The sequence below is a fragment of the Mesitornis unicolor genome, unplaced genomic scaffold, assembly GCF_000695765.1.
Source record: "Mesitornis unicolor isolate BGI_N332 unplaced genomic scaffold, ASM69576v1 scaffold12118, whole genome shotgun sequence".
Lineage (NCBI taxonomy): Eukaryota > Metazoa > Chordata > Aves > Mesitornithiformes > Mesitornithidae > Mesitornis > Mesitornis unicolor.
The window spans coordinates 78,596-93,270 of record NW_010199822.1 but is presented as its reverse complement, the minus strand read 5'-3'; the positions used below and the strand labels follow the sequence as shown (position 1 = coordinate 93,270).

At 38.5% G+C, this 14,675-nt stretch overlaps 1 protein-coding gene across 1 annotated transcript in view; it reads left to right on the top strand.

The window, feature by feature from the left end:
• Nucleotides 1-261: 261 nt before the first annotated feature.
• The window catches only part of LOC104544637 (reelin-like), a gene marked incomplete at its 3' end in the record, with an annotated part of 89,624 nt that continues 75,210 nt past the window's right edge, over nucleotides 262-14,675 (top strand). Inside the window, exons 1-2 of the mRNA XM_010189561.1 lie at nucleotides 262-424; nucleotides 3,277-3,387. Coding sequence (XP_010187863.1) covers nucleotides 262-424; nucleotides 3,277-3,387 — 274 coding nt within the window. The remainder of the gene's footprint in view (nucleotides 425-3,276; nucleotides 3,388-14,675) is intronic.

The following is a 14,675-nucleotide window of genomic DNA, read 5'->3' as shown; positions in this document are numbered from 1 at the left end:
ACCTCTGCCATGGGCTACCTGCTCCCATGGAGTCTCCACAAGCTCCCTTCCCATACCTAGTGTGAGAGGTGAGATGAGTCAAGCTGAGGCTTCCCTCTCACCCCGGAACAGCAGCCAGGAGGGCTGATCATGGGGTGCTGCTTTGTGGGACATGGCAGGGTATAGCATACCCCCTTGACTGGCTGAGCGGTCTCCAGTGATAGGAAGAGACCACTTCTTCATTTACCCAAATTCTCCTTCCAAGGAAGGGTGTTGCGGATGATGGACCAGAGCCTGGTTGGACTTCTTGTAGATGTGACTCAATGCTGTGTCACCCATAGGGTGCTGTGGGGTGTGTGGTTGGGTTGTGCCAGAGCCCCACTTGCCTGCCCAGCCCAAGGTACACTACGCAGGTGTGCCCCTCCAGATGTTTTAGAAGGTCCAGGTGGGACTTGGCTTCAGTCCTCACTCCTAAAGTGCTGGATATTTGGCATCAGCTGTACATGGCATGAGCCAGTGTAAAATCAGAAACAAAGCCTGGCAGTGGGGATCTTGGAGGAATCTTCTTGTTGCTCTTGGAAGGGGAAGCTGAAAGCCCTCAGTAACAAGCCTAGTCTCAATGTAAAATCGTGGTCCTGTTGCTGGGCTGTGCATTAGCACAGCTTTCTGGTTCTTGGTCATTAACACTTGGCATGGTGTGTGTTTTCTTTCATTTTATGGGAATTTGATGTATTTCACCATTGGGTAGAGAAAAAAAATGATCACTGAGAATGTCATGATTAATTTTTTTCCTCTTGAAGAACTATGAAATTATTCTGAAATGTATGACACATGTATAATAACAGCCTAGTGCTCTGTTTTTAAAAAATGTGCTAGAGGCATTGTGCGGTTTCCCAGAGGCTTAATGAGGGAGCCATACAGTGTTGGAAATTTTTCAACAATAAAAATTGACCTATTACATGCTCATGTAAAATGAGGGTTGACAATCACACAAATATGTCCAAAATCAAATACAGGCATTGCAAAATATCACTTCTTTCCCAGAGAGAAACTGGTCACCTGTTCACAGTAGGATTTTGCATTATATCCTATTCAGTAAAGAATAAGATGCTTCCCCACAGGGAAACAAAATGGCAGCAAAGTACTGGCCCGGTGCCCTTCTGTCAAAGCTTTTCACTGACTGTTTTTGCCAAGTCTTCAAAAATAACGTATAGGCATATTTTTTCAACATATGTTTTGCCTCTTTGTTGGTTTAAAAGCACAAAGGGAAGAAAAGGTTCTGCATTATTCACCACTGCATCATCAAACACAGGAAGAATTCATTGTTTGGTTGTTTGATTTTCTTTTTCACTCTATAATAGTTCTTCTATTTTTAAAAAAATCTAGTCTCTCTTGATATTCTTTTAACATATGTCTTAGAAATAGCCTCTTAAAAATTGAGCATATGGCTCTGAACCTGCATCAGCATTGAGGGAAGATTACATTGCAAAACACTGAAATTTGGAGTCATGGGAGCAGGAAAGTTGGATTCAGGAATTAATTAGTGTACTATTGAATGATTAAAGAAATGATGATAAATATAAAGAATTGAGAAATAAATTAAACAATAAAATATTGCTCCTCTGCTCAGAACAACCAAGCCACTGTCAATTTTTGAACATTCTTTAGATATTTAATAGTAAGTTTAAGTCAATGTGTAACCCAGATGAAACACTGAATGACCGTAGGCATTAAAAAAACCCCAACTGTATCACTGCCTACTGTATATAACCAGTGAATGTACTGGCAGTCACCTGGCAGTACCGTGCTTCAGTTCCATGGCCAGTCACTGCCTCGTCATGTTCCCGGCAAGGGAGAGCAGTATGGGGAGCTGAATGGGATGTAGGGAGAGATCAAAGTTTATCAGCAGTCCCTGCCAAGCACTGATCTCTGTGTGTTAAGAGCAGGGAAAAAAGGTTTAAAATATGAAGGCAGAACCAGTGTGGTAAATAAGGATGTATCTTCGGTGTATGAGTCTACAAGTCATGAGACACTTCTTCAGAAGGAAGGCCATACATTTGCAACACAGTTTATCCACATTTAAATAAATGTGAGTAAAGATTTACAACAAATAATACAGAAAAGGATCATATCAGACAGATAAAGGTGAGAAGAAGAAGAAAATTCATTGTAAAGCTATCTAATTATTTTTTGTGTGATTTATTAGTTCTGATTTTCAAATCAGAGGTATGCAACCTAGTGTTAGAATATGAAAAAAAAAAAAAGGACAGGACATTTTTATGAAGCAACAGAAGTTGCATACAGCTATAGGATTAGAGAAGTCATTGTGGCCACAGAAGATATTGCATTTGTATAATGGGAAGAACCTGAACATGTCACTTAGTAAACTGAAAAGCATATAACCATGTCACTGAAACCGATAAGTATACGGTGATGCAATCTGTAAGATACCAAAGTGAAATGTGAGACTTAGTGTTTGGAAGAAGTAAATAAATATTGCAAGATTTGTCAATTCTAATAATGAATATATAGATTCTGGTGTTATTTGTGGATGCTATTTGGGTGATTACTGTTAATATTTAAGAATCTCTTAAAAATATGTGTGTAAGTTATTTAAATATAGATAATCTGTAGTGACTCAGACTCCCATATAATTCAGTGTATAATACTATAATAATGCATTGTAACCATAACTTGGCACTCTGTTTATAAAGAACAATACCATAACCCTGGTTATTTTCTTGCTGTTGCTATATTCTAATGTTGTGACAATTACACGCCATATATTTCAATGCTGTGTTTTACTAACTGATTGTGCCTTTAGTGTATAGTCTAGTTTTGTGATTCTATCAAAGGCAACTTCCCAGGCAATGATGGCCATGACCACCCTTCTGACATTCATTTCAGATCCTGTAATGTTCAATTTGTGTCTGGTTCTTGCTGCAGATTACTGGTACAATACTTATGATTCATTTAGGAACAGAAGCGGAGACAAACATCAATAAATGCCAGTCATTTACTTCTTAACCAGTCAGTTTTCTTTAAGTAAACCCTGAGGAAGTTGTACAGGAGTAGAATGAAACTTGGCACACACAGCTTGAACCCTGAACAAGTTGTTTGGGGAAATTACATGGGAAAGCAAATTTAAAGTCACTGAAATGTCATAAATATTAGAGGAATTTAGATGAATTTGCTGTACTGAATGATGGGATCTCATTCAAGTGCAAGAGTCGGTTCACAGAAAGTGTGTAGGATCTTAAGTACTGCTTATAAATAATTACATTTCTCTCATTGCAGTGACTATTTCGACAAGTACCTTCTTTGATGGCTTACTGGTAACTGGGCTCTACACCTCTACCAGTGTTCAGGCTTCCCAGAGCGTTGGTGGTTCCAGTGCTTTTGGATTTGGTAAGTCCAGCATAATTTATAATCTGCAAACCAAGTTAATGAATTCTTTGTTGCACAGAGAAAATCAATAGCAACACAATTACTGAAACAGGTTAATTTAGACTGAGTAATCAACAAAATATGGAAGTCAGTGAAAGTCAATAAGATAAGACAGTGGTGGCTTTTAGACAGCTTTTATTTCTTCCTCCACTTTCTTCTTCTTTGGTCAGCCCTGGTACTGGTATACTGAATTATTTGAATTCAAAGAGAGAAAAGCCTCAGCAACTACACTGGTTGAAACAGCTATTTCTAAATGGTGTGACATTCAGTATAAACTAAACGTTTAGCCCAAAGCATCTAACTGTTTTTGGGCCAAAAAACTGATTCCTGTGGGCTTCTCTCAGCCTACTTTTTCCATTCACTTAACAATACTGTCTTCCTTAAAACCAGATAGCTGATCAAAGTATTCCATGTAACCAATTATTTTCCATGTATGAAAACCAGTATTGCAGCAAAAGGGGGTATGACAGATTTTGCAGTATTATTATATATTCCAAGTTCTGCTGTTGCATTCAGCAGCAACAGCCAGGCCAGTGCTAAGGACAAGCGCTTCTGAAAATCTCTTCTAAATTTGTGAAAGTAACTTACAGCTATACCTTCTGCAGTTTGATATTTGGTAGCATTTTTTATATCTTTACAAATAATTGTAAGAATTGTGTTCCTCCAATTGGAGTAGTACTGCTATTTCTCCTCTCCCATCATACTCTTGACAGGATGAACAGGATCTGATGGAGTAAGAGAGCAGGAAAGCACTTGTCAATGTGAAGTTTCTGGGGTGGTCAAATTACTGGCAAGTTATTGTCATAAAACAGGTGTTTGTGTCATGTCATTAGAGAGATCATGGCCCTATATAGCAGACTCACTGAGCAAGATATACAGGCCATGTTTCATCACATCTAAATATTTAAGAATGGAAATGAAGCAAAATTTTAAGAACCTAAATAGCTTTGTGCATTTACTGAATATGTCTGTTCCTAAATTTCTTCATCTGTAGAACAAGGCTGTTATAGCAGGTGTCTCACTGAGACAGATATTAAAGTAATATGTGACGTGTGACAGGAAAAAGACGTGACCTTTTTTAACTTGCCAAAGGTAATATTCTAGCTCTTTATTTTTTTACTTTGACCATTCAGTTTCTGGTAAGATAACCAATGACTAAACCGGTGACACATGCATTCTGTGGACCTAAAGAAGAGCCAAACCTTTGTACTGGGAAAATGTGCAAGCCAAAGAGATGTGAAAGCAGTTACACATGGTTTGAACTACATAATTTTGCTCATCAATACAAATTCTCAAACATCATGGTTGAGGGAGGTCTGCTGCTCATCTTGAGCATGCCCCCATCCATATCAAAGAAAAGCTGCTGCTGTCTATGACCTGTCTTTTGAACTTTCTGCAGCCAAACTATAGGGTCGGTTGTGTTATAGCTATTAGTTATGCAACATTTTAAATAAAAATCCCATTTTGCTGTTTGTCTTTGCTAACTCCTAAGCTTGCATATATGTTTTTAAAATGCAGTTTCTTTGCAGTCACAGTAAAAAGTAAACAGTGAAGGAAAAATGGTAATGCCTTCTAAGCTTTATTTTATATGAATGTTCAATGATGTACTGACGGCTCCCAGGACTTTGAACTACATAACCATTTTCTTTCTCTAGTGTGTGGTGAGAGATAAAAAGGCTGGCCTCTTCCAAAAAACATCTATCATGTGAACAATATGTTTTTTAAAACAGTTTGGTAGTTTTAAAAATTAACAGTATTTTAAAATCTACCATCTGTAGTAGCAAAAGAAAGGAGTGTCCACTGCATTTAATGTATTGTTTAATAAAATAGTAGATGGGAATGGCATAGTTTCATTTTCTGAAGAAAACATAAAGCCCTTTCTCCAGAAACTCTGGAAGCTACTCTTCCCTTTCAGCAAGTGATAGTGTTGTTCAGGTTAGATTTAGCTTGCTGGAAATTATTTTTTTTAAAATGTTGAGGACGATGTCAGGTTCAGAGACCTCAATTCAAAGATTTATGTGGTTTGCCATAGATTAGACAGGGGGAGGCAAAACTGGGCCTTTAAAACCTGCAGATAGCAATATTCTGAAATTGGGCTGGTAGTGGTGGCTTACAGAGCAGGAAAGAAAATTTTTTTTCCCCTTGCAATATTACCATTGAAATGTTCTTGTCTCCATCACACAGGAGGTCATGCTAGATTACCATAATCTCCAGTCTGCCCCAATAATATGAAGTCTTCCCAACATACATGCATCTATCTTTTGTGCTGTAAGTTACTGTATTGAGGCTACAATTATCTTTTAATTACCCAGTTCAGGATGTCACTTGATGGAGGCACAATCATTGCCAGTTATCACAGCTAGTTAACCGTGTCAAGAAGCTTTGAAGAAAGAAGATAAAAATATGTTAGTGGTAGCAGAGCTAATTCTAAAGGTTATGCGTTCTTATGTGGTCAAAGAAATAGTTCCTGGTTTCCTCTATGAGTTTATACTGACATGAAACTTACTGAAATTTTTATTTGAGAAACCGTCTAACAGCTCTTTTAGGAAGAAATGAGTGAGCATTTGGGGATAAAACTTAATAGTGGTCATAAATATTCATCTTTTGTCCCAAGCTGAACTGAGTTCAGATAAAGGTAAGACTAAAACTGTAAAGCTAAAATTAGAACTGGGATAAACTGTAACTGGGATACTGTAACCTCACTAAGCAAGCTGTGAGGATCCGTTAGCAAAGAAATAATCCTTAAATTGAGGTTTTAAGAATAGTGTTTCTTTCTTCATTAGATACCATGGTACAACAGATACCCTAAGTTGCATCTCTCCAGTATCATTTCCACTCTCCTATCTTGATCACTGTGATGTCTATCTGGGACTCATTTCCACGTCCTTCAGCGTTGCCTGCTGAAGAGCAATCCTGGTCTTCAACTCCCCCTTCCTCAAGCCACACTGATATCCCTCAGTGCCATGCACACCCCATCTCTCTGGAATCACATTTTGGACTCCTCTGGGATCGCTTCATCACCATGTGTCCTTTCCTTCTTCTGCTTTTGACTCTGAGGGTCCTTATTGACCTCTTTTCGATAGCTTGGGCCATCTGCTGGTCATTTGCTGGGCTTTATCAGCCCACCAGGACTGCACTCCCATACAGCCAGGATGTACCTATGGTCATTTAGGGGCTCTCACTGCTTGGCTTCTTCTGAATATATATGAGGAAAGTGGGAGACAGAAGTACTAGAAAGACATGTTAGAAAGTTATAAAGGCAGTGGTGAGTTTGATAGGAATGATGGTTTGCAAATGAGATTAAAGTTAAATGGGTTTGGTAGGTGGTAGGGGTACTGTTCTGTAACTTGGGATAAGTAGGAAAGTACAGCTCAGCTCATCCAAAGCCATGTGCACTGGGGAGCAAGGAACGCAATATCATTTCTGCAATTAAAGGAGAAGATTACAGCGTAATCTCTCAGCAGCGATAAGGAGCGCTGTGTGCTGAGGACCTGAATCTGTCTCATTACATGGGATAGTTCTGGCTGACAGACGTGCTGGGCTGCGCACATCAAAGCTTGGCTTTGACCTGCCAATCACACTGCATCTCCACGCGTTCAGGTTCTTCCCAAAGCTTTCTGGCTTCCCAGCAGATATTCACATCTTGCACATATGAAAAATAATTTAAAATTTAAGTTTGGTGTAATTAGTTTCTTACAAACTACGGTGGAAAATGTAAGCCTTTATAGATAAGCACCAAAAAACTTATTTGATGCAAAATAATAATTGCTAGAGTGATGTTTAGCTTTTAATAAAAGTGGAATAAACAAATAATTTCATGATAGTATTTGCATATGTATTAACCTTTCAACCTAAATTGAAAAGGTCCTTTGAAAGTCCATAGGCTCTATTATGGTAGAGACAGTGGGTTCAAAGCTCTCATTACACTGGAAAGTATTGCCACAGGCCTGATTGAATTAAAGAAACCTTTTACTTTAGTTTCTGTGTTTATACAACTTGTGATGTACTATCTCTTAAAACAGATCTCTCCTTTCTACAGCAAGGGCATAAACTGCTGGTCATTTTTAGGTTTTGTTTAGCTCTGTGGGCTACTTTATAAGAAGACATAAGAGTGATGTTACCTGGAAACGTCTTAGTGCCTGAGCAGGAGAATTGTATCTGCTAGAAAGCAAAAAAATACAACATGAAAGACCATCTTGCCATCTTTCATCTTTTGCAGTTCTTTGTTTCTGTACTGTGAAGGTGATCACACCAATGCACAATGTTTACTGTCAGTAAAACATTGAGTCTCTGGGATTTTTAAAAAACTGGAATAGTTACAAATATTCCTTAAAATATGGTGAATAATAAATTTCCTAGAGAAAATCCTGGGAAGAGCAATCACCAGAAATAATTTTCTTGACATTACATTTTATCTTATACTCTTTTCCTTTTAAATTATTCTATTGTTTTTTTACAGGATTAAGGCAGCCTTTACATAATCCTCTGCTTGGTATTTTGCTTATGTATGTGTTTGCATACCAGACCGAAACCAAAACCCCTTTCAATTTATAGATAAAGGATCTTTTTTGATCCAGCTCTGTATGAGTTGGGAATTGAGGAAAAGGAAAAAAAGCAGTTTCCTGGTGCCATATCTCCCTTTGGCTCATAGGTCACAAGCAGACTGTAGGTGGGTGTCATTGGTGATGCTGCTGGTTTCAGCCCAAGAGGAGGAAGGGCAGAGGCATGGCTGAAGGGCACCCACAGTGTCCTCTCCAAGAAGGTACTGCAAAAAGCACTCTGGTCATGCTCCCCGCCTCTGCTGGTGCATTGATCTGCACCGAGTGTTGAAGGAACCAAAGGCTCCTGCTGCTCCTGGATGGGGCGTGTGTTTTTGAGCCTTCAGACACTTGGTTTTGGCATCAGTTTATGCTTAAACACTGATGGTTCTGGGGTGATGTTTTGCTTTCAGATTTTGACAGATAAAGGAAAATATCCCCCACTAACATTGTGAGATGGAAAAAGGCCAACTGTTGGATTTTTCTTATTAGATGAGCCTATAAAATTGGTCCCTACTGCTCAGTCTTTGCCTCTCTGTGCTTGTTCAGAGCTTTAAAAAGTAAGGAATAATTGGTAAATGCCAGCTCTTAAAAAAAAGTTTTCAACTATGCACATGCTACCGCTCTTGAAGTGCAGTTTTGTGACTTACTGAAATTGCTATAGATCCCTGGTTTACTTTGTGACAAGCCAAATGGGCTGCAGGACCTTCCCTTCGCACTGGAGATATTTGCCAGAAACCAAACAGATGGTAAACTAGGAAGAAATGACCCTCGGCATTCTCATTAGAACAGTTGGGGAAATTTTAATAGGCCCCCATTTGCCTTGTGCTGTATCTAATACCCTTTGAACTGCCACTTTTTTTTGGTGTTTGTTACAAGTCAACTACTGCCATGTATATTTTAATAGGGATTATCAAATACAATTTGCCCAGAAGATGTACCAGCCCTCCGCTGCTAATTAGCAAAGTTTAAATAATCACTGAGTTCTGGAGTAATTGGAAAGAAACAGTGTTTTTCCTGCCAATGCATAATTACCAATTAACAGGAAGATAAAGTATCTGTACAGCAGTCATATCTTGGAGATTTTGTTAACAGTCAATTAAATGGTGAGTTGGTGCCAAACTGACATTGGTCAAGAAAGTTTACATTTGAGTTTAGTTTTAAGATACTCCTTCCTGCAAATGGTATGTAACGAAACCATAATGATAAAACTTGTAAAGTTCATGTGTCACAATGTTTAATAACTACTTAAATGTCTTTACATCCAGGAGTCGACCATTTCTGCAAGTGGTTGACTGTCATATGTGCCTTATGGAAAGGGTTTCAGCATTATTAACACAACATCTTTTCATTATCATGGTGTAGGCAGTAATTACTCATGCTTACCCAACAAGGAACTGTGTCCCCAACTATTTTAGCTGCTGAGGAGGAAAATTCCTGACACGTAACTGGGTAAGGCAGACAGCAATGCCCCAAGTTTGGGGGAACAAGTTAGTCAGAGAGGGAGCCTATACAGAAAATACCTAAACTGGCCTAGTTTGAGACTAGTCTCATCAGCCTGAACACTTTCACTAATTTTTGCAAGTCCTCTTGTACCTGTCAGGTTTGCCCTGCCTCCTCTGCCACGGCAGCAGCATCTCTTGGACATCAGAATCCAATTTAACCTAATCTGGTGAGGAGCCCTGAGTTATTTCACAATTTAGCATACATAAAAGTGAGTGATGGTGTCTGCTCCATAGTTTATTGTAAATGTCTTTGGAGCATTACGGAGATGACAGTAAAATAACTCAAGCTTTTAACCTTTCAAATATACCTGTAGCTCCTCTTTAGAAGTGTGGCACATGTAAAATTGCTTTTATTTGTTAGTTTTGAATGAGTACTGATGGGTGCTTAACACTACAGGCAACACTAAATGCTTTGCAGAAGAGATGAGAGGTGGTCACTGCACTGGAGACGCAGAGGAACATTTTCTAGTGCAGCTGTTTAAAAAGGCCCCTGGAGTTTTTAAGCAAAAAGGTGCCTTTAAAGACAGTTTTATATAGCCAAAACCAATGGCTAATTGATGTATTGAGGCCAATTTTGGTCTAATTTAGCAAGCACATTTATTCAGTAGTGATGTTTTTTCGGGTCTTACATACATCTCTTTCTCTCCCCTGTGTGGTTGGAAAATGGTATGGGGAAAAGTTATAGCATCGTTGAATTTAATATGATTTTTTATTGCGTTTTTAATTTTTAATGAAATGTGTTTAGTAAAAAACTGATGTAAAACTTTATGAAGTGATCAGATTAGGTTTTTTGCCACCTCATACCTCTGAGAAGATTCTGATCCCAGTGAGGTATGGATTTCATTAAGAATATATTAAGGGATTAAAATATTCATTGTGACAAGCTGGTGATTTTTATCTATACTAATACTCATTGAAAGTAGTAAGTAATGCTTTTTGAAGTGTGCAGTTGTAGGTAATTTTAATAATGGAAAACAATATTTATATAAATATATACACACACTCCCATATATATAGCTATGTATTTGTTCCTCACTTTCCTTTTTTTCATCCTAATTTCCAATATCGTGTTCAACTGGTGTACTTTGAATGCTGTCAACCAGCATATTCAATTTTTTATTTTTTGTTAAATCATATAGAGTGGTGCTTGTGGCATTATCTCCGTTTTACCAACTGTAAATTAAAAAAAACCAAACAATTAACATCAGAAGTATCCCACAAGTTTGGTACCCACTTTAAGATGGCTGTGGGGTGACTTTTGGCGATGCTCATCACTGCATATCAATTGATATGTCAAAAAAACCTACTGTTAATTCCAGTGTGCACTGAGCATGCTCCGCCCTTCAACATATCAGTCCCTACATGTCCAGGTTGGCACATGGAACATGAGATAGACCATGTGGGAAACTTTGGTGCAATTGAATCCTTTTTAGAGCTTCTGGGCATGGACAAGGGTAGAGCCCAGCTGCCCTGTGCAGCTCTCAGTACCCTGGGCTTCCCAAGGCATCGCATTGACCTGGTTCTTCCTCAGGGCTCCTCCATCCCTGCACAGAGGCACAGCTCCTTGCAGAGTGCAGGACCTAACTGGGTCATTAAGGACCCTGCACTGTTTTCCCAACACTTAAATCACAGCTACACACCAGTGTAGGTGCCCTTTGGGCCTCTGAATCTCGGGGATCAATCAGCTTGCCTTCTCTCAGGAGTAACCCCAAAAGTGCAAAGCTACATCATATGCTTGTAGGTGACCTGGTGTGGGGACCTTTACATCTTCTACCTAAATTCTGCTGTGACTGAGAGGCAGATGAGGATCCCCAACATAACTGCTAGAACCTCCTATACCAGATACACACAAATTATCTTATATGGCTCTGAATTCAGCAAAAACTAGGCAGGCAAAAAGCAGTGGAAAGAGAAGGATATGGAGGGCAACCAGATAATATATTGAGTTGGCCTGGCCATTTTCTTGCATCATAGATTAGCAATTAAAATACTTGTAGAGTTGAAGGCTGTGAACTGCCAACTCTGCTGTCCCAGGAGGCACTGACAGGAGCATCCAGGAGGTGAGACATATACCTCTTCCCCTAATTCTCTGCCATGTACTCTGTGCGTGGGGAAATGTGTGGAAGTTTACTGAGCTGCTTGCTCTGACTGAAATGTTACCTTAAAATCCATCTTATTTTTTATGGGCAAATCATTCCTGATTGGCACTGTTTAGAGAAATGTCAATGTATTACTCTTTTATTCAGTTCTATTTTATTTATTATGATTTTATTTTCTTAATAATAACATTTGTCTTATTTGTTCACCAGTTAGAGTAAGATCTCTAAACCAAGGACTTTCTTCTTAACTATTCTGCACAGACATGCTGGCACAATAAAACCCAATCTTTGACTGTTCATGACTGCTATTATAATATGGATAATAGTGCATAAAATTCAAGGAAAACCAAATTAAGTCTTAATTGATTGCAACAACAATAACAAAATACTTTCCCCTCTACAAGACGTTGACATTATGCTTTGAGAGCTACATGCAGCTGGATTGACAGGCTGAAGTCACATGGTAATTTGTAGTAACAGAGAAGTGTCTTTAATAAAGCAGGGGAAAAAAAAGGCCATAATCTAGAAATCTAGGACCATCTTAAAATTACATTCTGTGTGTGTATGCCTCAAGAATATATTAAGCAAATGTTCCAATGGCTGAATGAACTTCACACTGCCAATATGCCTGTTTGCATCGCTCCTCGTCCTGTGCCTGTTTCTGCGACGCCTGATTGTCATGTGTTGTGCTGCGACAGTCAGCCGCAGCCCTCTCTCCCCAACTTTCCCATTCTGCCAGGCCTATTATTTTCCCTGCGTTTGTGTTTATCAGGATGAGATCGCATATTCAAGCTGAAATTACCGGGCTCTTGGACTTCATCAATTAAGATGCATTGAAGACTCTTGCAAATGTGAAAGGATATTGGGAAACGGTTATTATTGTAATTTTGAAGACAAGTTTGTAAACTAATTTCTGGCATATTATGACAAACAAATGTTGTGATCAGACTGCTTCCCCCATATCTGCCAATTTGTTATATTTCGGAGTGGAGTTGATTATATGTGGTGAAAATTCCGGCTTACAGGAAAATGGAGCTCAAGAGCCCTCTGTTAAGATCCTGATCATCACCTGTCCTACCAGTTGATTTCACTGTTTGCTTGTCTGTTACCAGTGTTGTGACTGATCTTCATTTGCGTGCTTCCAGAGATGATTCACAAGAAAATTCTGCTCCAGATCTTGTAAAATGAATAATCAAATTTTAAGCATATACCAATGAAAGTGAATTGCTGTTCACAGGGAATGATTGATATGGTTACATCTTTATCAGATGCTAAAATACAAGATCTAGAGAAGGCAGCTACCAAACCCATGCTGCTCACGATGCAAGGGAAGCAGGCTGCCTCCATGCCTGCTTGGTGTACAGAGGGAAGGGCAGGGACTCTCTGCACTGCTCTCACTGGCAGTGTTGGTAGATGGAGGGAAGAAGGGATTATGCCTGTCCATGGGCACAAGGTCATGCTCACAGCCTGTGCCACAGCAAAAAAAAGAGGTTTTTACTTATTGCAGTACACTGCAGAGGTTAGAAAATATGAGGCCAGATTGAGATGAAAATTACGAAATTACTAAAGGCACTTGTTCATATGTGAATACCACCTCACAGGAGCCCAGGTTGGTCCTAAAGTTATTTCAGTCCAGTCATCCTTGCTGCAGAATCCCCAGGAAGAAAAAGTGCAGTCCTTCAAGTGAAGTCCTTACTCCTTGGGGTAGGGCTGTTCCTCAGTTCTGCTCTGTTGGATTTTATTACTGAATGAAATCCATTATTCAAGGGTGATCATGTCAGTCCAGGCATGACTTTGCACCTTATTATACAAAGTTATTGAAAGAGAAGGAGAAAGACTGATGATTTTTAATTTCTTTAACAAAATATGTGTGTTTATATTTTATTAGTTTATTTACTGCTTCAGTTTAATTATTTTTGGTGACCTACTGGATCTACTGTCTTATGAAAAGAAAAACATGCGTTTTAGTTCAAAACTATAACTTCAAGATATTAAAAGCTTTAAACCAGGATTTTTTTTTTATATTTATCAAATGAATCAATATACTGTAATTGCCTAATTTCAACCCTCAGGAAAAATAATGTAATTACTAAAATCAGTGCAGTTTGTAAACAAAGCAGTTGTCTTTTCATAAGCCAGACCTTGAGCTGATTGAATGCTCAAAGGAAGCAAACCTTCAGGAGTAATCCATGAGATACACAAGTACAATATCCAACCTCACTGCACAAAAGTAAAGATGCTTTTCAGCTGTTTGAGAATGTTTTCTTCAGATAACATCAAATTAAATAGCTGCATGTTGAAAAGACGTGGAAGATGTGACATTGGTCAAAGTGCCCTCATTGAGTTCTAGTTTATTTGGCTGAAGGTATTTAAACAGTTACGTGACAACACGATTTTGGCAGCATTGCAGAAAGTGATGAAACATTTTACACAGCAGGTTACTAATAAAGTCAGTATTTTGTTTCTCTAAAACTCTTGAGATTTGCTATATGTCTGTTTCTGGATAAATGACTGACACAAATATTTTGTGACACTAGAGTCATACTCCAGTCATATGGCATCACAATCACCTTGACTTTCTCTGACATACTGGAAAGATGATGTAATTATTAGAAGCCTGAATCAATAAATGCTGACAGCATTAGCTGTTAGGATGAAGAATATGAGCATTAATGAGGTCTAGATAAAAAAAAAAATCTTTAAGGCCTGTTTTATGCTGCAAGTCCTAATTTTTAGAAAGATTAAGTTTAAATTTTTAATTTTGATGTGAATACTGATTTTTTTAATATTCCATCTGCTTGCTCAGCACTTGTATACATTGAGCTCATTATTTTCTCCCTGTAAATGAAGCTTTACTATTTTTAGGTCTTGGTAGAGATTTCTCCTTCTTAACTACCTACTTAAATTTATCACTGAGCATGTAATAAGTAATATCACAGGCACGAGTGACCACCCAGTAGTCATAACTCACTCAAACAGGCAGCTTTGTGATAACCTTTGCTTAAGGAGGGCAAAGATGTAATGAACTCTTTGAAGAATCTTCAGTCTTAATCTGCCAGGAGTTCAACCCAAATAAACTGGGATGTGCTTTAACTGTACTTTTCCTT